General features: G+C 40.3%; 1 protein-coding gene across 1 annotated transcript in view; it reads left to right on the forward strand.

Moving 5' to 3' along the window:
- The first annotated feature begins 1,098 nt into the window (after nt 1-1,098).
- snap91a (synaptosome associated protein 91a) overlaps nt 1,099-24,843 on the forward strand; it is a 51,293-nt gene continuing 27,548 nt past the window's right edge. Inside the window, exons 1-2 of the mRNA XM_061051208.1 lie at nt 1,099-1,971; nt 21,160-21,302. Of these exons, the coding sequence (XP_060907191.1) occupies nt 1,842-1,971; nt 21,160-21,302 (273 nt within the window). The 5' untranslated portion in view covers nt 1,099-1,841. The remainder of the gene's footprint in view (nt 1,972-21,159; nt 21,303-24,843) is intronic.

The following is a 24,843-nucleotide window of genomic DNA, read 5'->3' on the forward strand; positions in this document are numbered from 1 at the left end:
GGGTTACATGCACTTTAAAATGTATTTACACAACACTTTGTTTCTGAGCCAATCACAGTGCCAGCCCTCTGATTTAGCCTCACATGTCTGTTTTATGTCCTTGAGTTGAAATTACAGGAAGCAAAAATGGACTTCAGGCCGACCTAATTTATAGACTCTAGACTGATAGAATGTAACAAACTCACCAAGGACATTGTATTTCATATGGAGATTAAAGGGATTGTGTGTGGATATAGAACGATGTACTAACAGACAATAAGAATAGTAAAATAGGCTGTGTTCTCAGCAGACATTATTACTCACTGTTGTTGTGTCTAAGTAAGATGTGACAATGAGCTAGCATGCGGCACATCAGAACCCATAGTGTGACTGACTAGCATCTCAATGATGCTATACAGTACTCTGTAGGGTATAGCAGCATACCCTTATTAGATCGTTCTTCTCTTCTAAAACATAGCTTCATAGTTGCTAAGTTATATACCTGGTACACTTCACGTACAATCTCACTCTATTCATACAGTCGTGCATCACCTCAACATATATTCAATGCAGTTTAAAAGCACAGGAAACTACAGCCTCCAAAATGGTCATTTAGTTGAATCAACCCAAATGAAATAGTTAAAAGTTGACCAGTATAACCCCCGATAAGGGGAAGGGGGGGCTTTAATGTGTAATAGAATAATATGACTTTGTGTTGTTGCATATGTTACATATAGGGATATGATAACTTCCACTACTGGCAAACTAGTGAATAACTGGCTAATGGCAAACAGGACAGCAGATCAGTACCATGGACAGGGTCAAAATCATCACCATCACGTGTCCTACTTCAGCTTTACAGAATTTCTGCATCACTGATCAGAGAACATGATTACTGAGGCAGCATGCTTCATATGACCTTCATAGTGTGATAGCTGCATGCCATGAAAGAAGCTTGGCTGTAGAGAAGCTCTATTAACCCTTTGTAGTGATTCACATCCACAACCTCCATCTGAGCTCTCGTCTCCTCCCAGATCTCGCGATGGAAGAGGAAGCAGCAGGGTCGGTAATAGGCTACTGCGTCACCTGACTCAGAGGAGGGGGCGGGGTTCCCTGTGTAATATAAATATTTTAATTATTAATAAAAAAGGGGATGTAAATCCATCGCCATCGTGGGACCTGCGTTGAAGAGAAAATCTCCGGGTGTTACAGGCTGACGTGAGGCCGCTGTATCGAGAAGGAGTCCAGCAGGGAAGGAGGAGGGACGAAGCACCGCTGTACTGGATGGTGGGGGATGATGTTCCCCTGCACGACCCGCTGACACACAGGGACCGTCGGACTGCTGCTGGTGCTGAGGATTATCCGTGAGGCAGGAGGAAGGAAGACAGGGAGGGGGGGAGGCAGCAGCGAGCATCATCCAGAAGGGACCGTTTTATAGTGAAGGCTCTCCGACAGAAACGCGGAACAGTAAGAAACTGAAGGGAAATAAAAGGAAAAGAGTTGAATTTAAATCTGTGGGAGGGGTTTACAGTCAGCTATTTTCGCATGCTCTGAATAGTGACTGTAATTTACAAAGGATACTGGTCCTTAGGGAGGAAAGTCAGTTTTTGATTGTTCCAGAAACGCATGCACATCCAACACAGCTGACTGGGAAACGCTCAGTTCCTGCGTTATTATGCAACTAAATCTCATTGTATAGAAAGTGTAGGCCTACTACTACCACTTGTGTTTTCGTGCTGAGTTTTTTGTGGAGCATTTGAGGCCAGCTGGGATTACTGAGGCTGGTCTTTCATTTTGGTGTTGGTGTGGGGCAGGACCGTTTTGGACGCTTGATAGTCGAGGGTGAAGTCCACGGAGAGAAGATGTCGGGTCAGACGCTGACAGACCGCATCGCCGCGGCGCAGTACAGCCTGACGGGATCCGAGGTGTCCCGAGCTGTGTGTAAAGCCACCACACATGAGCAGACAGCTCCGAAGAAGAAGCACATGGAATGTAAGTTAAATAGCCTATATATATCCATATCATCTTATTCATTACTCTCTCCCCTATCCTACCAAAATGTGTCCTTTCGACCCTCCATCCATCATCCTCATCACGCACAACTAGGCCACGCACCACAGCCATGATGGTGCCTCCCCCATCTTTTCCTCCAATGCGCGTTCATTTGCTTGAAGGGGCTTCTCGTGCAGCCCCACTGTGCAGCACATGTTTGTACACACATGCATTGCTTTAGACATCCACTGCTTTCATTTCGACTTCAATTAGATAAAACCAAACCTGTATGTCTGCCTTACAGGAGGGCTTCTACCTCATTGTATGAAACAGAGGGAAGCCTTAAAAACATTAGAAAATACTTAGAAGATACAACCATACTGACTGGAGACTGTCTGTCTGTCCCATGATGCTTTGGTGCAGGTGAATACATTATTTAAAAGTCATAAACGTTTGAAAGTCCTTTGCTATCACATCCCTCTTTTTTGCACTGATTGGAGTTTATTCTTACACTTGCAATAAAGCTGAACGTCTGTGTATAATTTAACCAGCCACTAATGCTCCATTTTAGTATCAAATTAGCTGAATCACGGCCTTGTGATAAAATATCAGCCTAAAAACAACACATTATCAAAGAAACGTGTACTCACAATGACAATGAAACAGAACGTCTGCACAGATTTATTGCCTACTCCGGCTCCGAGACTATAAGTACAGATGAATTGTTAAAATAATTAAGCTCAGGTGTACCAATAATTAGTTTGGATGTCTTTTTAAGTAAGTAATCAAATATATTTGGCAGATTTTGTTGGGATCTTATAAACTACATGTTACACAATAGAAATCAACATGTTCACCATTTCTTTAATTTAAAATCTGAAGAAATGGCAGCAAGGTCAAATTGGCAAAGCAAAACCTACTTGGGGGAAAATCAATCCACATATCTGTTTTGTGTCCAGACAAAGAAATTAACTGAGTTATGAACTGCTTTAAATCAAAGCACAACAAAATGGAAAGCCTTCCCACGTGCCAACATTTGAGTCAGCTCTTTGCTGTTGTGGTGAGATCAGAGGAAGCACCGCCCTCCACACAACACTTTCTCATATCTCACAAGTAGCGGCTGTGAGAATAGAAACTATTTGATTTCACTATACAATTGTGCCAATCTTGAATTCAAGGCATGTCCTATCAATGTGTACATCCATTCTGTTTCCATGGGTTTTACTAATAATGGACATTTTTCTATCATTTGGAAGAAGTCGTTCACACATAGTGTAACCTTTTGTCAACTTAAAGCCAGAATAAAACACCTCAAAGAAATGCTGAATCTATTAGCAAAAAGAAATCACACTGCTTCTCAATAAGTTTCTTTCCTGCTCTGGTGTGACCAGTAGTCCGGCTCTGCCTGCTTAAAGGAAGTCTGCTCATGGTGGTCTTGTGTTGAACACATGAAAGACTACAGTCTACACCTGCTCTCTCTCTTCAAGTGTCCTGACATCATTTTGTCATCATTTGTAAAAATTATTGATAATATAAAAAAAAGATTGATGATCAAGCTAAGGGTGGTTAATGCTCGCTAAAGTTAGCATTGTCTCATTACTGAGTCAGTTTGCTGTCTCTTTCTTGACTGTTTCTTAAGTTGTTATAATGCCACTTTAACTTTCAGTTATTTAGAGTGACATAAATACAATGAAGATGTCCTTAATGCAACAACTTCATGATAATATTGAGAAAAGAAGACACATTATTTGTCATGTCATCCTACTTTATGATCCTAGCTTTTAGCCACAGTGGCTTCAGTTCAGCAGAGATGTTGAAGTCTTCTTGATTGATAAGGTGTTATAATTTAAAGAGTTTAAAACACTGACTTAACCCTCTAGTTTGACCTTTTATCATCTTTTCACCTCAGTTACTATACAGACAACTTGAAGACTTCAATATTCTATGTTTGGTTTACATTTTGAGTTTCATGCTAAAACAGACTCATTGAAAGGATTAGTTTGTTTCATTTATCTGTTTGGTAAACTAAAAAAACATCTGATCCCCAATAAAAAAAATGATCTTCCGAATCATTAAAGCCTGTTTCACTAGATCAACTTTAGAATCCTTTACCGCTGTATTGTCCCTGCTGACATAAAGGATCAAGACCCCCCATCAATTAAAGACATCAGGCTATCCCTAACTATGTTTTATTTGGAATCTCTCTCATGAGGCACTGTCCATTTGATAAAACTTCTTTATAAGAAATGACAATTTCTTCAATTTAACCACCGATTACTAATCTGTAACATATACCTCCGATTACATTATGAAGAAAAACTAACACTGGGTTTGCAGTTTGCAGTAGTGTGATAAGTTTTAGCCATACATGTTACAAATGATGACTCTTTTAACAATCATTTCCATCATTTAACCCCATCAACCTTAGGCTAAGATGCTGAAGAGATTATCTTCTCTTCTTGCATTTCTTTGATTTATTTCTGAAGTTATTTTCCATGACAGTAATGGAACAATAATCGGACATACAGGAAACATACATGAAGATGGCTGGATCCCATTAGATGCATTATCATAGTCAGACATCTAAGCAGATCTTAACAGATATCTGCTAAGGTACTGAAAATAATCTCTAATGACTTGTTCCTGTTACAGCTAACTGTTGGTTTATTGTTCAGCTGATCCATTTCCAGTGACATTCAGAGAGCAGCAGGGCAGTGAGCTTCTCTTGCTGTGACCCCAGAGCCTCAGACAGAGAAAGGGAAAAAAATCAGAGTTTTGAAACCAAATGATCCCAATATATACACGCCCCACAGAAACGTGATCGAAAAGAAAAGCGTTTACAGAGAGGTTGGATTTTACAGTGTGCGTTTAACAGTTCTGCAGGAAACATTTAAGTTTGAAAAATACCTCAAAATGAAAACCTAACTGTGAAGAAGTCAGAGGCTGTTCAGACAGCAGACTGTGACCAAATGTTTTTTGTCTTTAGGGACACACTGACTTTAATGGTAAGATAAAGCGAAACAAAACAGGTCACCCCAATAACGGCAAATAAAGCTGTTAAGATAATTAGATTTAAATGCACACACATTTACAATTTATTTGAAGAGCCTGGCTGACTTCTGAAGTCCTGAGCTTTAATCCTTAAAGCTCAGGAGCAGCACAGACTGCCTCACACAACACATGCCGTAGTGTTTTGTTACAGAAGCTGCTTGATATTTCACAGATGAACTGAGTGTGTGTGTACGTTTGTGTTTGCATGTACACACTACTTCACATAGAAACACAATTGCACAAGTACGTGCATGTGCAGTTGGTAAAAAAAAAAGAACTAGAGTAAGTATCCAAATTCAAAACATATTTTTTTCAAACTAATAGCAGGGTGGTGCAGAGGAGGAGGTGCACCTGTGTGTCAACTATCTGCATGGGGCAGACGTTTTAAAAGCATCATGATAATTACTCCAACTCAACCTGGTATCTAAACAGTCCCTTCTATTTTTGTTGTATAGGAAAAGCAAAAGTGCTTAAACTATACCTCCTGTGGTTTTTTGATATATTGCAGTGCAATGTTTTTCAGGTGCTCCCCGTTTGTCTGTATTGTGCTAATGCTCTGACACATAGCTGTTGGCATGGATGTGCATAGCTTTTAAAGTTCCTTGCTGGAGGTTTTAGCTGGTCATGATACAGACATACATTCAAAGTAATGCCCCTGTATGACCAACACAAGCAACAATTAGTAGTTCTATTTATTAACGCTTGTTACCGCTGCAGGGTTGGTGTTTGATGATGCAATTACAGCAACGCAGGCTGCCCAAACTATATGTGTTTACATTTTTCACAGAAAAGATTCACAGTATGTTTGACTGTTAAAAGACATTATGATGCAAATGATTGGCAGAAAACGCTGCTAATTCATATACAGGACAAATATCCACAGGGGTTGCTTAAATCAGCACAATTGAAAAGTTCAATGCAGTAGCTTTATACATTTAGAAAGGTATACGAGGAAGAACATGTATCAACACACTTGTTAGACCTTAAAGGATGCATTTCCAGCCTCATCAGGCGGGTGGGTTGAGCCCTCCTGATAGTTCTGGTCATGTCTTGGCTCTTGCTGCCATCTTTCTACTCGGTTGTTGGCGAGTTCCATTTGGGCTACGTGGTAGGTTAGGTGACTGATCAGCAAGGCGTAGCTGGGGGGAGGGGTCTCCTCAGTGATCGCTTTTCCTTTTAATTAGGGCACAAGTATATTGTGTTTTATTTCAAGAAACTGTGAATGAAAATAACACTTGCTTGTGCACACTAAAACACACCAAGTACATCCTTGTTAATCAGATTCTAGCAGGTGGAGTCTACAGTTTTATTTTTAGCTAACATGCTAACACCCCCCCCCCCCCCCCCCCCCCCCCCCTTCAACAAGTGGAAAATACATCTTAATACAAGTAGTTCTGATTATAAAGAATACCATGGGTCAACTTTTTATTTATTCAGGAAGAATACTGTCCTTTTCCAACTTAAAGAATGGAGATTTGGATGATCCTGGTGCAGTCGTGTGACCATCTGGCACGCTGGCAGGCACACGACTCAGGGCTACAAGATGGAGAGTGAGGAAGTGCACACGCTAGCCATGTTCACTGTGACTGAATCGTATGAGTTGTTGGTGATGTGTGGGATGAGAGTCAGACAGTACTGTTAGAAATATAAATTTTTGATTAGAACGTGATCACTGGACAAGCCAAGAAAGCACAAGGTGACAGCGAGGGGTATGTTGTACCATATTCCACAGCCAACTTAGCCTCTTTACTGACACACATCTGTCAGGGTCTTGTTTAGTGGTTCTGTTGATTTGGAGTGATTGGACCAGGTGGATTACACAACATCTGGCATACTGTACATCAGTTAAATTAGACTGACTGCCTGGAGCACTCTTCCACCACTGCTGCTGTTTAAGGACAGCAGAACAACAAGCTGCTTGATTTGCTACCTCTGTCAGCTCTTGCAAAGGGATTACTTTTGTCCAAGGGCCCATTTTGGTTATTCCTACCATCATACAGTAAGGCACCTGAATGTGCCACACAGCATTCTTACTGACTCAGAAGCAAAGGGTTTACTTGGAGGCAGTATTTTCCCCCGACTGGCAGGATAACAAGGAGCTGCTTCTTCGTGTGAATCTGAATGTCCAGAGCATGAATCACAGGAAATGCAGGATGTGAAAGAGCAGAAGGAGACAGCTAGAGAACTAGTGTAACAGGATCTGAATGTCTGCCAAATGAAGATGGCTCTGTTTCCATGAGACAGGCCCCTCCACTCCTGCTGCTTCTAATAGCCTCCATCTTTATCTGCTGCTGCTCATGTTGCCTTAGCTCTTCATGCTTCTGCTGTTGAGAGTGACTGCAGCTTTATTGCTTGAAGGTAATGTTTTTAAAAATGCATGACCTCTGTTACATATACACAACGTTTAAACCTTCACAATATCCCAGTGACCTTGGTTTTGATTTAATGTCACAGCAGAGATTCTGTTTCCTGCAACAATTATCACCAGCTCTACTGCAGCTCTGCTAGTCACACCAATTAACAGGTTTTTTTTTTGACACAGTTATGCAATTACACTTCCGTCCAGCAAATGCAGGATACATGATCCATTTGGTGTGTGTATGTGTGTGTAGATGTGTGAGTGTGTGTAAATGTGTGTGTTTGGGTATTGAGGCGGGGCTGGAGAAGGCAGGAGGGTAAGCCGTGAGAAACATAAACAGCATGCTGATTCGCCTTTGGCTGCTAAAGCGCTGTTACCACAACATGAGTCACCATCAATGTGTTTCTGCATGTGAGACGTCTCCTTGATACAGGAGGAGGGGAGGTGAGGAAAAGGGGTGGGGGCAGTTGACAGTCTGTAAAATATCAGGCATGACAGCTTAGCCAAAGCTAAAATTTATAAAAAATATTTGCCCTAATCCTACACGGCGTCCACTTTCAGCACAATTAAATTAAGAACATGCTCGTAACAGCAACATGAACTTATCAATTATGTTGATCTGAAACTGATCCTAATCACATCCTGATTTGTTTTTTGTAGAATTTTTGATGAAGCTTAAAAACATGATTGAGAGTTTAATGAAAACATTTGTCACTCACATATCTGTTAGATTAATTAAAGTGCAGTTAGCCTACAGTAGCTCGGTCCAATGTGAAAAAACTGCTCAACAACATTTAAAGCTCAGTAATTATGTTACACATTGTTATCAGGAAACATAATCATAAATTCAATCATATTAATACCTAGCTTAAAAAAATAACTTTTACAGCAAAGTTCTGAGTATTTCTTTTGTAATAAATTAGCATTTAGATTATATTTGTACTCTTCAGGTGTTAACAAGCCTGATGTGTGAAAAGATTTCATGTCTCCTGGCAACTGCACTCTGTCATGTCTGCAGCCTGTCAGCCTAAAAATACTGATGATGAAAATCTTCAACAGGATCTAGACAACCTGGGGTTAGTCGTGAACAAAATATAGAAGCCCAAATATGCTGCTCTAGGTAACAGCAGAGAAATGCCATTAAAAGTCATGCAAGGTATTGTTTTTTTTGTTTTTTTTGCACAACTGAACTCGCTGACCCAAAGTCAGTTCGGATATTTAAGAGACATTGGGACTGCTGCTTCAGTTACAATGCATTCTGTCCATTATTATAACAGGCAGGTCGCATGAATTAAAGTCCCTTAAGAGTTTTGGTTATAATTTCAGTAGATTTAGTGCTAAAGGTCTGAAACATCAATAGGAGGCCATGTGCACATCTGCAGTATTCTGAAAAAAATCACCACATTTTAACAATCTGCCAGCGACTACTATGGATAAAAGGAGAAGAAGAAAAATAGAGTTGAAGTATGAGTCACTATGAGGGAGGGTTATATCTAGTATTTCTGTTCCTTTAGTTAGTCCTCATATTCTTCAGCATCAGTCATTTCACCACTACTCCCACTCTGTTTTTCGTCCTTTTTACCACTCTATAATGATATTGTGCAGTTGCAGTACACAGAGAGATGTAAGGGCCCGGCGTGTGTTGCAGTGCTGATCTCAAGGCGGGTATCCTTGAGAGCATCGGTTTGCCTCTTTAATGTGGAGCAGTGTGTGGGAGGTGGACTGTCCAGCCAACAGTGTGTGTCCAGATTAATGAGCTGGGAGCAGCCTAACCCCATACAGTTGATATCAGATCATTATCTCTCAATCTGAGCCCCCCCCCCCCCACAATGTCATGCCTCTCAAGTCCTTAGCGGCTGCCCTGCCCTTGAGCCTGCAAGCCAAGGACAAAAGCATCAATATTACAGTTGAGGCATATCCGTGGGGGATTTATTGCACTTCAGTGAACAGAGGGGCTTGCTGTAGGCTTAACAGTATGTAAGTCATTATGTGTTGGATGCTGGTAAAAAGCAGCAGCCTTTTCAGCAGCTCAGAGATTTTGGGGCCATGTCTATACCCAGGCTGCACATCAATAATGCAACAAGAGTTGGGTTTCCTTCTGTTTTATTACCCTCCTCACTGCTGAGTTCTGCTCCAGGGCCCGGTTTGCAATAAAAAAAAGTGTCAGTGAAGAGTGTTCCGCCACTGACTAGTACACCAGATACAAGAAGACCTTGTAAAGACATAGTTTCACAAAGTTTACAAAGTTTGGAACGCTATCAGTCTCTCTGGTGGAACTAACTAGTTTTAGAACAAGAAGGTTGTCATAAATTCTCACTTATCAGCCACATATTATTTAAGATATTGTGCTAAAGGACATCACCCTGTTGTGTTGTTGCAGTGTAGAGCTTGTTAGCTTTGGTATTATCACTGTTCCAGGATAACAAGATGAGATTATTTTAGCAGCTATGCTTACCTGATGGTATCTACACCATGATTTTACTCTTCAAATCGCAAGATCTGGGTTTAAGAATAAGGACCTTCACATGGTTTTATAACCATGTCCTCATGTCAATCATGAGTCCTCTTGAGTAAGACTAGCTGAATGTGCTTGAATGTTAACTTCCATCAACACTAAAGAGCAGGACAGAGCTGCTAATGCTACCTTGTGAACTCGATTACCATGAATTACTTTGAATTTTAAAACAGCAAACAGTGAATATGTAAGTTTCAAATAGTAATTGTCCTAATCAAATCATCTTGATGTGCTTTGAAAAGCAACACGCTTCCCTATATGGCAGTAAGCTACTTAGCCAGGAATGCTAACCATTGCATGATGTTACAATGTAGGAAAGACAAGTACACACTTTGATGATTTTCCTACTTGTTTTTCCTGTATTTTATTTATATAGGGCAAGCATCATCCTCAAATCTCTTTGTATAAGGAGTATGGATCCTACTGTGTTACATTCACATGGAAAATCCAAGGACAGGCATGCTGTGATTGGAGTATTGAGGTTTGATCGACATGAAAAGCAAGTGGTCATTTGTTTTTTTCTTTTGGCAAATTTGGGATTTTCATGTAGCTTTAATTCTTTATCAAGAAACATTTAAGTTAACAAACTTGAAAACATGCATCCATGTGCTTCATGTACAGCATGGTGTCATGGTTCCTTTTTGTCCCTTTTTAAGTATAGATGTGACATCGGTCACAACAGTGTTACTCACTCGTGCAAACGGCAGACGCCCCTGGAAAGATCTCACTCGTCCTCCATCTGTAACCCTGTAATTTGCAGCCCTAGGAATATTTTAAATGTCTTTTAGATTTTACCCCTTTCATTTAGATTTGCAGGAGTTACTTTTAATTACACTGTCTAATCCTGCATACTGACAAGGGATGCAAACTTTTATATCAGATATAAATGTTGAGATCTAATATCTTTTATTTTCGAATATAATGCAGTGTACATAACAATGCATGGCTTATTTAGAAATGGAAAGGTCAGATCGTTAATCTCACAGTGTGCTCTAGCTTCATAGCAACACTACATTGTGTTCCCACTCTGGTTGTTGTTTTGAAAAGTTAAAGAGTTGGACAACATGATTGAGACCATCATAGTTGGGACTCTGAGATGTATATGGAACTATCATCTTAGTCTTTCTTACCCTCAGGTGTGAAATAAGTTATTTTTCATCTTATGAGCATCAACCATGAGAAGCAGGTTGATATCAGTGAAATACACCCTGAAATAAAAATGTCCTGCATCCCTGGCAGCTTTTTTTCATGTTTAAATGACATGACATTATCAATAGTTACCTTTTCACCTCCTAACTCTTCTGCCTCCTCTTCCTGGGCCCTAGACAGACCTGTTGTAGCCCACACACTGTTTACCTCTGTCACAAAAAGAAGCCCAAACAATCCAGACCCAAACTACCTTTGCTGGAATATTTTGTTCATGGATAGAAGGTGGAAATCTCCCTCTGACTCCTCCTTCGGTGCAGGAATATACAAGCCTCAAGCCAGGGACTTTCTATTCAGACAGTGAGGACACAAAGCCTCATGGGGGATAAGCAGCTAATAAGGAACAAAGGGAGCTACAGTACAGACACAAAATAAATGCACACAGTGAAAAGATTATAGGCGGCTGATACTCAGGAGCAGATACATTTTTAATGAGGGCATTAGTAGTGAGCAGATCCCGGAGCTGGTTGAAAGAAGTAGCCCACAATAAGAGTATTTATAGGAAGAGTCACAGCTGGAAAAGTCAGATCGGTCCACCGGTAGAAAATATTTATCAAGTGTCAGTTTGGTCACTTTGTTGAATGATTTAATGCACGAGGTTTGACTGAAGACGAGCAGAAGTCTATGATGGAAAAACAATAAACGCACCTGTACTGTACGAGAGCTCGTACTTTCTGTTCACTCAAAGTGACCCTCACATGACCAAATGATATATCCCTGTGAGAAACATGAAGGGCTTTGTGTGTGTGTGCAGGTCTGTTGTCTTTACTCTAGTGGAGTGTTTGGCCGTTCATGAATGCTTATGGGTTGCTTTTTACTCTTTGACTTTACTAGGAGTTGCATTTATTGATGTGTCAGTCCAGTTAATTCAAAAGACAAAATGTCCTTGATATCTCCTTTAAATGGTAAATGGTGAATGTACTTGAGCTTGTATAGTGCATTTCTAGTCTTCCGACCTCGTGTTTTATCTATAGCATTAGAAAGCATTACAGAGCTGGTCAAGTGTCCATCAGTTTGAAGTAATCCCATTCACACACATTCACACACAGCTGACACAGCAGGGAGCACAATTTTGGGTTCAGTGTCTTGCACAAGGACACATCAACACGCAGGAGCTGGGGATTGAACCCCCGACCTTCCAGTTGAGAGACAACCGACTTTACTACTGATCCACAGCTGCCCCTTAAATGTTAGGAAATCTGTCGTTTTTATCCCACACTGTACACAACATGCTTTCCGTTCCACGTCACAGCAAACAAACTAAATGTACTCCAACGGCTGAGTGAAATGTTTCTGAAAACAAAGCTCCTACAGGAAGACGGCCTTGCTATCTATGTGCACCGTGCAATAGCAGCAGTATTGTGTGGCATGCCAGCTTTCTCCTCAGATGTCACTTCCAGCCTCGACGGTGTTGGGATCCCAACGGTGGCCTCTTTACGTGGCTGCCTCATGTCATTGGTGCTATGCTACGCTGGGACGGAGTGCATTCTGGGTAATTTTCCTCCTCCACTTGTATGTTGCTTGAGGGTGAGAGGAGCTATAAATAAACCCTGCACTTTCATGGTCCGTTCATGTGTAGCTCAACAGGGCATCACTCATGCAGCATGGCCTGTACTGGATGCTGCACATACAGCGTGTACGCTTTCACTGAATGCACCTCATGAGTCATCTATTCAACACCACTGATGATCAGTAGAAACCTTCAAATAGAAAATAACACATGTTTAGAGGATATACTGTATGTATGACGGTTATTATGTTTCTATATGAATTCTGTGTTGAATCTTTTAGCAGTGCTGGTATGACTCACTTTTCCAGGACTTTGCAACTGCCACATTTCACATTTCTTACTGCATTCTGGATGCCACAGAAAATATGAGAGCCCGTTGCCTGGGTAACCACCTTGGCATGTCCCCCGTGGTTCTTATTCCTACATTTGTAAAAAAAAGAAAAAAATCATAAAGGGAGGACAAATAAGGAGGATGATGTGTGTGTGGTGCAGGCTTGTGTAGCCTTTATGTTGTTTGTGTTCTGCTGTGCTTGCTTGCTTAGCAGTTTGCCTTCAGTCATACTCACACACAGTAGCTTTGGCATCGCTTACAGTTATTGATATATTCTAAGAGTGCGATTTAAAGAAATGGAGTTGTTTCAGTTAACGCTGGGTGTGGTAAACGCTGCAGGGCATCCAGATGTAGTATAAAGTGACAGTCATCTAACACTGTGTGGGTCAATAGAGCACACAGGTTCATAATGTGATAGCAAAAGATCTCAATCAATACCAGCCCAGTGGGTCCCTCTCTAATACGATATGCCTGGAATATTCTTTCATTTTCTTGTTATTGAATTTCTTAAGGGCTTATGATGCCACTTTCAGAGCAGATTTTCAGATTAGAATAAATTCCCCCCCCCCTCCACACGTCCCCCGCCCCTCCCATTCTGTTTCACTAGCAGAGAAAGTGGCAGACTAGAGCTAATAAACATATGAAGACAAGATTATGAAATCAATTTCAAGCAATAATATACATCTCAGATTTGACCTGGTTGTTATCTGTTTGTCTTGTTAGGCCATAGAAAGTATTTTCCTTGGTTTGGAAAGTCTGTTGGTTCTCCTCGTTCGCTCCTACCCCATGTGGTGGCAGGGCAAACAGTTGGAGAGGGAGGGGTCACATGGAAAAACATGTATGAAATATTTTTGAGCCTCTGAATGAAACATAAACAAGCTGAAGGAAGCGCCGGCCGGATATCAACAGAGGGAGGGAGTTTTTATTGTTTCTTTTTTTAGGAATTCTTTACTCCAAAGTATATTTCCATAAGGAATATGTATTTTATTTTTGCTTTACTGTTGCATATTACATTCTAATAGTACATTTCTAATAGTCAACAGGGTAGTAAATGGCCCAAAAACAACAACAAGTTATTCAATCAGTGCCCTGTAGCTTCAGGCTAAAAGTTTCCTATTGAAGATAAAACAGGTCACAAATAAACCATTTCACTTTGGCTGGTTCAAAGTGAAATCAAGTGTCACACTTATTCAATATCATTGCTTCATGTGTTTGGAGCTGTGCTTGTAGCAAGGGATGGCAATATTGACTGACATCCATTTCCCTTGTGTGTATCCCTTGAAGAAACTTTCGTCTTGTTCTATGTTTCTTAAGACCTTCTTGTTGGCCTCTGCTTTATAGGTTCTGTTAATGCTAATTAGAAAATATGAACATGCTTTTTGTTAGCTAGTTAGCATAATGTTACCATTTATTTAAAAGCAAAACTGTGCAAAGATGTATTCTTGCAGAACAACTAAGATGAGCCCTGCTTTGAGACAGCCCCTGTACAACACCATTTAACTAGCTGGCCTGAGTGACACACGTTCACTAAGGGGTAGTCTAACATCTTGTTAGCACATGGTTGGCTCAATCAGTAATTCCAGCAAAAAGACTTAAATTGAGGAAGAATCCTTCTTAAAAGAAACATTTTATTTTAAAAGAAAGAAAAGAAAAACACATTTGTGTTATGCCTAGCTAAACAATTATTATAATAAATATGAATAGTGTATTGTTTCCCAGCAGCTCAGAATAAAACTGTTCAAACAAGGACCTACACTCTGAAAACTGCAGACATAGCTCACCAGAGACCAAAATGAGAGAAGCCGATGATGATACAGAATGAACGCCTCTGGCCCCATGATTATTGTTATAAATGTATGTATCACATGAAAGAAACTCTTTAATGTGCTTATTATGTGTTTTGGGATAATCACAACACTCTAAGGAGTCTTATCAAACTGTGGCTAGAGGAAAATACTACAAAGGGTTAATTCATTCCTGTGTTTCTCCACCGTGTCAGCTTGTAGCACGGTACAATCTCAATTTTAGAAAATTGTACCAGGCATTTCATGCATAAAAGACGAGGCTGCATATTGTGCATAAATGTTTGTTTGTCTCAGATGGAATGCTGAACCATTAAAGGCTCAATTTTAAACTGAGATCTGAAGGTCTGTTTGTGTTAGTGTGCAACAAGTTTGTCATGTACGTTTGTTTACCAGCCTTACATCATGACAGGTGTCTTGTTTCTCTTTCCTACCTCTTATTTTACACACACACACACACACACACACACACACACACACACACACACACACACACACACACACACACACACACAAACACACGCACACACACACACACACACACACACACACACACACACACACAAACAAAAGAGGATGTGAACTTGTCGGAGTGATCCTTCTTCTCTCTTTGCTTGCTACGCTGCACACTGACAGCTCAGGTGCTGTGGCTGTAAAATAAGAGCAGGACAGGAGAGATGTTCATGCACGTGTATATACAGTACATGTTGCTATGACAACCATAATATAATGAATGTCTAGAATGGTATATTGGCTCCAGTTTTCCCCATATTACAAATAACCTCGTCTCACTGTTAAAATTCCTCCGGCTTTTAATGAAGGACATGATGTGCAGGTCGGCACTGAGGGAATGACATTTTACACCCAGACCACAGCACAGAGCTGAATGTTTAGCTACAACATTTCTAAACCAGAATAGATTTTGTTCCATTACAACAGTCTTTATGTTTTTGAATGTACATCTTGTCTGCCATTAAACATGTTTTAAAGCTCCTTTTTAACCATTGTATGTCTAAAACTCAGCTTTTTGGTTTTACAGAAAACAGTACTAAAGCAGATTGGTTCATTACTTACGTTCATAGAGTACCAGCAGGGGGTTCAGCTATATCTCTTTGAATGCAAGCAGCATTGTATTTGTAGTTTGGGTCCTCCAGGATCAGTAGTTCTGTGTGTGAACCTGTAAGTTATTAGTGATCACCAGCTGATGGCTAACATCTGGATAGTGTCTCTATGCAGGATCTGTCACTGGTTCATCACTTCTACATGGCGAGCCCCCTGCCTGTCTACCGTCAGGCGTTCATCATAGTTAGGCTGGCATCATGTGGTTAAAAACAAACAATAAAGTGATCTATTGTTACCTTAAAAAGTTGATATGTGTAACTTTTCACAAGCAGTTGCTTATTAACACATCCTTCAGACAGAGAGCTACATGAGTATTCATTGGGTGCAGTATCTCTTGCCTACCTAGGAAAGAAAACATTTCAGTTTTTTAACTCAACAGAAGGAAACATGGGATTTAAAGGTTGTTACTAATTGCTGCAGTATGTTCACCAGTTTGAATCTAAAGTCTATCATGATGGGCATGGAGTGTAAAGTGAGTTTTAGAGCCTGCTGTTAGAGATGATTTTGATGTGAGCAATGAGCCTTAAAAGAGTGACGTTTGCAGGTGATAAATCAAAACTCAATGAGATGAAAGACATTTAAAACCTTCTGCCAAGCTGAGACTAAATGCAGAGTGCTGTTTTTTCTTTGTATGTGAAATCATCACTTTGTTTAACACTTGTATATAATCATTGGCTGTATGGACACAAAACATATATCATTAGGAGATATTATTGGTGTCTCTCACCTGCCTGGGGCAATATTTTTCCTTTGAATGACAAGTGCACTAAATAATAAAAACATCATTTTTTTAAATTCAAACAGAGTTTAACATGTCTCCTTGGACTTGTGATACATTTATCAGAGATAAACTACTTTGTGTAATCCAATGATAACACAGTTAACAATGGGCCAGGACTCAAATGGAATATGAGAAAAGAAAGATGAAAGATGTTTAAACATTAACAAGGCAGGGATCGACATCGATCACAAATCGATTTAACACTTTTTAATGTTTACCTCAAAAGTCTCCCCCAGAGTCTTCAGGAATGCATAGTTTGAAATGTGTGTACATCTGTTAGCATCATTCATGCAATCAAACAACTTGTGGTTTAAATAGCAATATGTTGAAACATAGGGGAGAAGTAATGTGGATCCATACAACTATTTGTGAGTTTGTGTGAAGTAGTGTTTGACAATATCGAGCTGCCTTGCACTCTCTGTTTCTGCTTCTTACTCATACTCACTTGTATGAATAATTGAGAAGGAAGGTGTGTTTGTTTGTGTGTGTTTTTTTTTTTTTTTGGGGGGGGGGGGGGGGGGTTAATAGTCACCTGCTGAATTGTTGATTGAGCATTCAATCCTATCAGAGACTTTCCCTGTCCGTGTCTCAGTTATATTTTGATTAGAATTTCTGTCACATATTTCTGAATGTTTTATACACATGCATACTTTATGCACATCTACACTTCCAAAGAAACAAATCTTTACTTTATTGAATGAAGACTTCATTAAAGGTTTAACTAATACAGTTCTTTGTACTCAAAAAAATCATTCTAAGTACTTTGTTAATTATAAGCAACAATATCTACCAGTGCTACAAGGATGAACAAAATGAATCTTTTAGCATGGAACCAGTGGACATATGATGGAACCACTCATTGGTCACCAGGCAACATAATATACTTTCATATACTCTCATAATATCATCTCTGTACATCCGTTCCTTGCTGCACTCTTTTCAACACATGGTAATTGGTTTGTCTGACAGTCCGACTCTGACCCTCCCTGTGGGATGTTAGCTGGGCAGAGGGTGAGACAGACAGAGCGACAGACAGGAGACAGAGTGATGAAAAGCGTAGGATGATGCAGGATACTGACTCATCAGCCCTGCAGGGATTATCCTTCTCTCTATCTGTGTGTGTGTGTGTGTGTGTGTGTGTGTGTGTGTGTGTGTGTGTGTGTGTGTGTGTGTGTGTGTGTGTGTGTGTGTGTGTGTGTGTGTGTGTGTGTGTATCTGCTGTCTTACTACTGAAGAGGACGTGCACAGCTTTCATTACTGCATGATGAAAGCATGATGGAAGAAGCTGAAGTGCGAGCCGACCGGTAGCATAACCATGAAAGCAAAATGACCTTGAAAGCATTTTCACATGATTATTCATGCATTCACCTTTAAAGCTACTCCCACTGTGAACTTCATTCGACTCATTCATGGAAACTTGCTTTAGATATAATAATGTATCATCACTAAGGCAGAGAAAGTGCCACAGGAAACTGCTTCAAGTACATTATCGTAGTGTTTGAAGGAATCACAATGCAAAGCAGAGGGACAATACAATTCTATTATTTTGCTTTAGTTTTTAAAAATTCAGTCACATGCTTCCATGATAAAGATACTTAATTTTGATTGAATCTATCAGAATTATACATAGAGCCCAGTTGACTGAACTTCATCCGCCCCCTCTCTCTTTCTTTCTCTGGGTTTTATCTTCAGGAGCAATTTGAGGTTCACTGTCTTAGTACTTAGACATGCAGAGTACAGGAGCCTGGGATCAAACATTTGTTATTCAAATAAGAGGACAACCTGCTGCTGCTCTGGGGCTCCAGCAGCCCACTGTGATACAAGTAAAACTAGGGCTCCAAGCAGCACTGAACAGGCCCTCGCACCCCTGTGCATGTCATCGTTTGATGCAGGTCGGGGCATGCTGGCTTTTAAACAACAGTTTGAAGAATGAAATGCATCCTAATATTATAATATAGTAATATTTTAGCAAAGTCTGTAAATGTAGGTAGATAGATATATTCAGATGTTGAGTTGTGTTCCATAGACAGATGATACAGCTCAAGGACAGTGTATGAAGAGGTATAATGAGTCTTTGCTTTGTTGCGTAAGGGTGTCAACAAAGGACTCCTGGAAATAACTGCTCTTGGTCAAGCACTTGACTAAAACTGCAAATTGTTGTTGCTACCTGTTTTCTATGAAAAAAAGTAAGGTGCAAATGAATTGACATGTTAATTTTACATCCAACATTATAAAGTGGAGTTACCAAAAGCTCTAAGAAAGAGTCATCTTGTATTATTTCTCTTTGATGGTTAAAACAGTTTCATTACGTTTTGCTCATTGTTCCATGGTTCATTGATAGAATTTGTCCTGTGTGACATTTAGTCTGTATTGAGTCAGGAAGGAAAGGTCAATCACTCTTATATGCCTCCTTATTATCTGGCAGTAAATGTGCAGGAACAGATATGACACTATTATGAGTCACAGGACTCTAACTGATCTGCATCGGCCCTGCTCTGCTGAATCAATGCTTTGAAAATGATGGCATCATGTTTTCTCTCCCTACCTGTCCATCACTCTGCCTACACATCCACTTATCTCATTCCTCACACAGTGTCTGAAGACATGCCCTGAGGTGTACCATGGACAGCTCTCCTATATGACACTGAATAGATATTCTTGACTTGGGGATATCCTTTAATCTGTCAGACACTGATAAAGAGAAGAAAGTAAACTCAACTACATATTGGTCTCATTTTTGGGCAACTAGCAAGAGAATGCTACAGTATTGGTTTGTCAGTGTCCTCTTGAGGAACATACCTGTTAAAATTATTAAAATGTAGATATCAGTATTCCAGTTTACTGGTGGTTAAAGTAATGGAAATGAGCTGTTTTCAGATGTCTGTGCACTCTAAAAGGGAGCCTAAATAAATGTATTTCAGTCAGACAACTCACGTTCGTATTCGTTTCAAATATTTATCGCAGCAGCAGAACACAGTTTGTGTTTGGCGTCAAGGCTCCGACCTCATCACTCCTCGCCATTTTTATTTTAAATGCGGAAATTTGAGGAGTAATGGGATGACATCTTTAACCGCCAGTCAGAGCCTACAGGTGGATGCTGGGATGGTGCTGGGGCTGATGAAGAGTACAGTACTGGTGCAGGTCAAAGCTGGATGAAAGAGCAGAGGGACAGACTGGAAATCTTGTAGCTCAAATAGACCGCTAAGGTGGCGTTTGACAGGTGATAATGGATAATGACGCAGGTCGAGTGTGAAATCAGTGCAGCTCCAGTATTCTGCCTGGACTAGCTCGCAGGCGTTGCCTCATTTATTTGTTTCAGGCAGCAGAAAAACTGTAAATTTGACTTATTATAACATTATGAGCCACAAATGTAAACAAGCCTATAGATACGTAGCAATTAGCACATGGTAGAAGTTATTTCAGTTGTTCCTTAAAAAAAGCCCCAATTATATTCTACTAATTGTATTTTTCCAATGCAACTAGTTTTTTGTTTTTAAATTAATTAAACATATTTATTAGTTGTATGTATTGTACAATGTACAAAGAATTTAAGAAATTCTGCAACAGGGGGGTCTTCGCCAGAGGGCCAAATGTTAATGCTATCCTGTAACGGGGTCCTTGGCAAAGTTTGGGAGCCCCTAGTCTAGATGATATATTGGAAGATGTTACATGTTTGCTCATAGAATAGTTTTATTATGTTAATAATTAAAGATAACTGTGGTATGATAACCATGATATGTTTTTGTCACTACAACTCAGTAAGAACCAAGTGGCAGCTCTGTTTTCCTTTTTAGATCTGCTCTCTCCCTCTGCTGTGGTTCATCCTCTCTTCCTGCCTGTGCTCGTAACGACTGGCTGCAGAAACGAACAAAGCTATGACTCATATCAGGCAATGCAGGAATAATGTGAAGCACTCATCTACATTCATTTCAGGAGAGATGGAGAAACAGCAGTATCCTACCAGATGCACTTCTGTTTACATCAGCTTCTCTGGCTTGCACAAATAAATCTGCTACTTACTTAACAGGCTTCTGATTGACTGGACCCTCACCAACACCGCAGGTCTAACCCTCACACTTACCATCTGTCCCTGTGCTGACATCAGCTCTCAGGAAATTTGCATTTAAAATAATGTGTTTTATTATGTACACTTATTTTATTACTTAAAGGGAGTATCTTTTGATGAGACTGAAATTCAATCACTACCTTGCAATAGCTTGAAAATAGGTTGATTAACTCAGAATACTTCAAACTATGTCATTTAATTTGCATATGTGAGGACGCACTGTTCAAGGGAAACAATTAAAGCGAGCATTAGGATTCGAGAGAGTGCAGCTGTGAAATGCAAAGCACACCCCTGTTTGTCATTTCTCACCCATCTGTCTTCTTTTAAATTCTGTGCAGTGGTTTGTGTTGTGTTATTCAAACTCAAGGTGTTCAGTACCCGCTTCACCAGAGCTGAATCTCTCCCCTCATCATTTACATCATCTGACCTCCTTGTTGTTTCTCAGACCTGATCCAGGCCAGCCAGGAGACCACTGTGAACGTCCCCCAGATGGTCGACACGCTGATGGAGAGGGCTGGAAATGCCAGCTGGGTGGTGGTCTTCAAAGCCCTGATCACCACGCACCATCTCATGGTGCATGGCAATGAGGTGATGTTTTTAAATTAAATCTTTACACACATGTGAAAACACTTGAATGTTGTTGATTTGGATGTCTGGTAAAAGCAGCAAGGGGAAGTAGAAAATAATTTGTCTCCACTTGAGCACAGTGAACCTCCAGATGATCAAATGGCCACCAAAGTGTTGTTGCATCCCTTAAGTAAAGCTAGGAGGAGATGGTTCCATTGGAAATAGTTCTACCAGGAAGTCAAAATTAAGCAGGGCAGAACTGTATTTCTTGTATATCTGTATTTGTTCTGTCTACGTTCTGCAAAAGACAGAAGGTCACAAATACCTGTTTCAAAAATAAGCTGCAGTAGAGCACAGACTGGCTTCTGTGATGTAATAAGAAACTGAAAACATGATATCTATTGAGCTGCGTTATGAGGGTCAAAGGATAGAGATAACTTCATTAATAATATTTAAAAAAAAAATGTTTCAGGGGAAGTTTCCAGAGTTTCAAAAGACACCAAATATGTCGGGCTGAGTTATGGTCAAGTTTACGAAAAGGCAAGGTTCCATTGTTCACTCTGAACAAAAGCTTTTCTATTTCTATAGAGGCATATCTTGTATCCTGTTTGGTTCTGTTTTAATGTTTTTTGTATTTGCTATTTGGTGGATGTATTTTAAAAGTCCATCTAAGGACGGGCATTTATCTATTCCTGTCCCTAAACAAATAAACATGACATCAATAAATAGGGATCTGAGCATCAGGGATTTATAAAGATGTATATAAGAGATGTTTTTAACTACAGATACAGAGGGCTGGGACATAGTTATAAAGGATTTAATGGTCACAAGTGACCGTTGATTAAAATACAAATACATTAAAGGAAAACATCAGGTCTCATATCAGGGTGCTTTACTGTCATTATACGTTGATGTTCTAAACTGGATGCTTTAAATACTAATCCGATAGAAAACCTGCTGACCACCTTGATGAAGGAGCCTGCTTACACAATGTCAAAATATATTTGTTTTACAAATCTTGACTTTTCCTGTCAATGGGGTGTCAACTGTCAATCATAAAGGTCACATCCTAAGAGTGCATCCTAGTGCTGATACACAACAAGTTCAGTTCAAGGGTTTGGATTTAGGTAATATTGCCAGCTTTAGATTGCCACTTATTAACAATGGGTCCAAACACAATGGGCCCCTAAGAATGGATTGCACCCGCTAATAGGACCCGCAATCTGCCCCGTTTGAACACCCTATCTATAAAAAGTATTTGCACTCATGATATGCCGATGCTAACACGCCCACAGGGTGGTCCTGCTTTTGTGAAGTCTGCTCTTGTTTTCCACCTTCATGTGGAGAACAGCTGTCTGCACCTCTATGCTGCGTGGAGCTGCACACTAAGCTGATGGAGCTGAAGATGATGAGCTAGGAGGGGAGGGGGAACTTTTACAGGATTTATTTTGATGCCAGACTTGTGCAAAATGTAAAATTGCTGTCACTGTTTCTCTCTGGATGGGACGAGCAAGGACAACACAGGTGGTGGTGTCACTGACAGCCCTCGACTGATTCAAGCCCTGATTATATTAATAATAATAATAATGCCAAAGTAACATCTCCAAACTTTACCAAAACATTTATTTTAAAGTCATACAGAGGTGGGAATTGCTTTCCTGATCACTTGAGAGTTTGTGTGTGACATACATTATAAATACAGCGCCTCAGTCACCACTAGCTAAGTGCAATGTGCCTTCCTTTTGCATTTATCTGTGTAAGCAGAAAATAGATTGAAGGAGAAATTGCGCTGATTTAATACATGTCTCAATGGTGTGAAATAGCACCGATGTAACGGCCTGATGCAATTAGCGCTAGTCTACTGTGCGTAGATGGTATTTGCAACACAGCTCATTTGCTTAGGAACACCACATGAATTTTCCCTAATTTACATAGCTGCAAATGAAACAGGCGCACCCAGGACGCTATCTGCTTGGCAGAGCGGTTTGTGTGCAGTTTGCGCACATTTCAACCTTTGTGCGTGCAGTGTTGATTCCACGTTATCTTTCATTTGCACAGGTCTAGCGCCCGCAAAAGTAGCGCAACCCCTTTTGTGGATTTGGCCCAATGTGTAATGTCCCAGACAATGCATCTGGTGATGAACAGAAAAATAATTATCACCTAAGTCAGAAATTTCCTTCAATTTTAAAGAGTGCTGCAGTTATTTTAAATTTGTTTTTGCTAGCTGACAGATTATTGTTTTGCCTTTACCGTCAAAATAACAGTGGATGCCAGTTTGAGGCTTTATGTAAAGGGAAACAATGGAGTTATTCTTACATTTGGCAGTGAATATGTTATGATAGATAATGCATATAAAGTATTTGAGGAGATAATAGCAATGACCTGTCCTTGTATATTATTTAACCTTTTGACTCCCTGGCATTTCTTTGCTCTTCGGTCTTTTCTACACCATACAGTCTGCATTTTTACATTTATTCCATAGATGTTATCAGCAGTCCTTGGATGAGCAAAGGGAGTGACCCTCTGTTGTCCTGTCTTCACCCCCCCTGACCCCGTTTATGTCCTGACAGCTGTAGAAAGATAAAGGCCATGACAGGGCAACACGAGAGAGAACCAAAGAGATAGACAGATGCAGCTTCACAGCCCATCAAAGTGCACAAGCTGCCACAGAACTGCAGATTACTCAAAGGAGATGGTGATATATTGATAAAGTGATGTCAAATAAGGAAAGAGACAGTGCTATGAAACAAAGGGAGCACCCCCTCCCCTCCCCAAATGTTTGTGCTCTGGTTTGTGTGGCACAAAAAGCTCAGAGGGAGCGTGTCCTAAATGTTTTTGAGTCATGAAATCATGTTTGACAAAAAACTGTGTGTTTACAATATGCATCTTGGTTCTGGTTTATTTTTAGAGAGAGAGAGAGAGAGAGAGAGAGAGAGACAGGGAGGGGGGTGGATGAAAGGAGGAGGGGAGGTAATGTGTAGCTCACAAATTCTCCAGGGAAGTGTTTTCATTCTGAACCTCCCTTCATGTTATTGTGCTCCACGTTGTGTAAATGAAGCCACTGAATAAGCATCAGCAGTGTGTGTGTGTGTGTGTGTGTGTGTGTGTGTGTGTGTGTGTGTGTGTGTGTGTGTGTGTGTGTGTGTGTGTGTGTGTGTGCGTGCGTGCGTGCGTGCGTGCGTGCGTGCGTGCGTGCGTGTGTGTGTTGTTTTTCATCTCCATGTGTGTCACTGGAGTAAGCTCATCCTCTGCAGAGGGAGCCTCATGTCTTTACCATGCTTTGTTTCCTGGTCCTCTCCCTGCGTCTTATTAATATTATCACCCTTCCACTCGATCAATGCTACATTCAAATAAAACTTAAAAAAGACTAGTCGAGAATAACACCTCCACCCTCAGTTGCAGGCAGCTTCACAGGTTTGGTGAACGGTCTCTTTGAGAAAGCTGTGAACTTCAAAAAGCTGGGTTGTTTCCTATTTTTAAATTGAGCCATCTGTTTAAAAAAATCCTAAGCCATCACTACTGGAATATACAGTTTAGTTCATAACTGTGGTGTTTACTGATG

Source organism: Labrus mixtus, chromosome 11 (assembly GCF_963584025.1).
Source record: "Labrus mixtus chromosome 11, fLabMix1.1, whole genome shotgun sequence".
Taxonomy (NCBI): domain Eukaryota; kingdom Metazoa; phylum Chordata; class Actinopteri; order Labriformes; family Labridae; genus Labrus; species Labrus mixtus.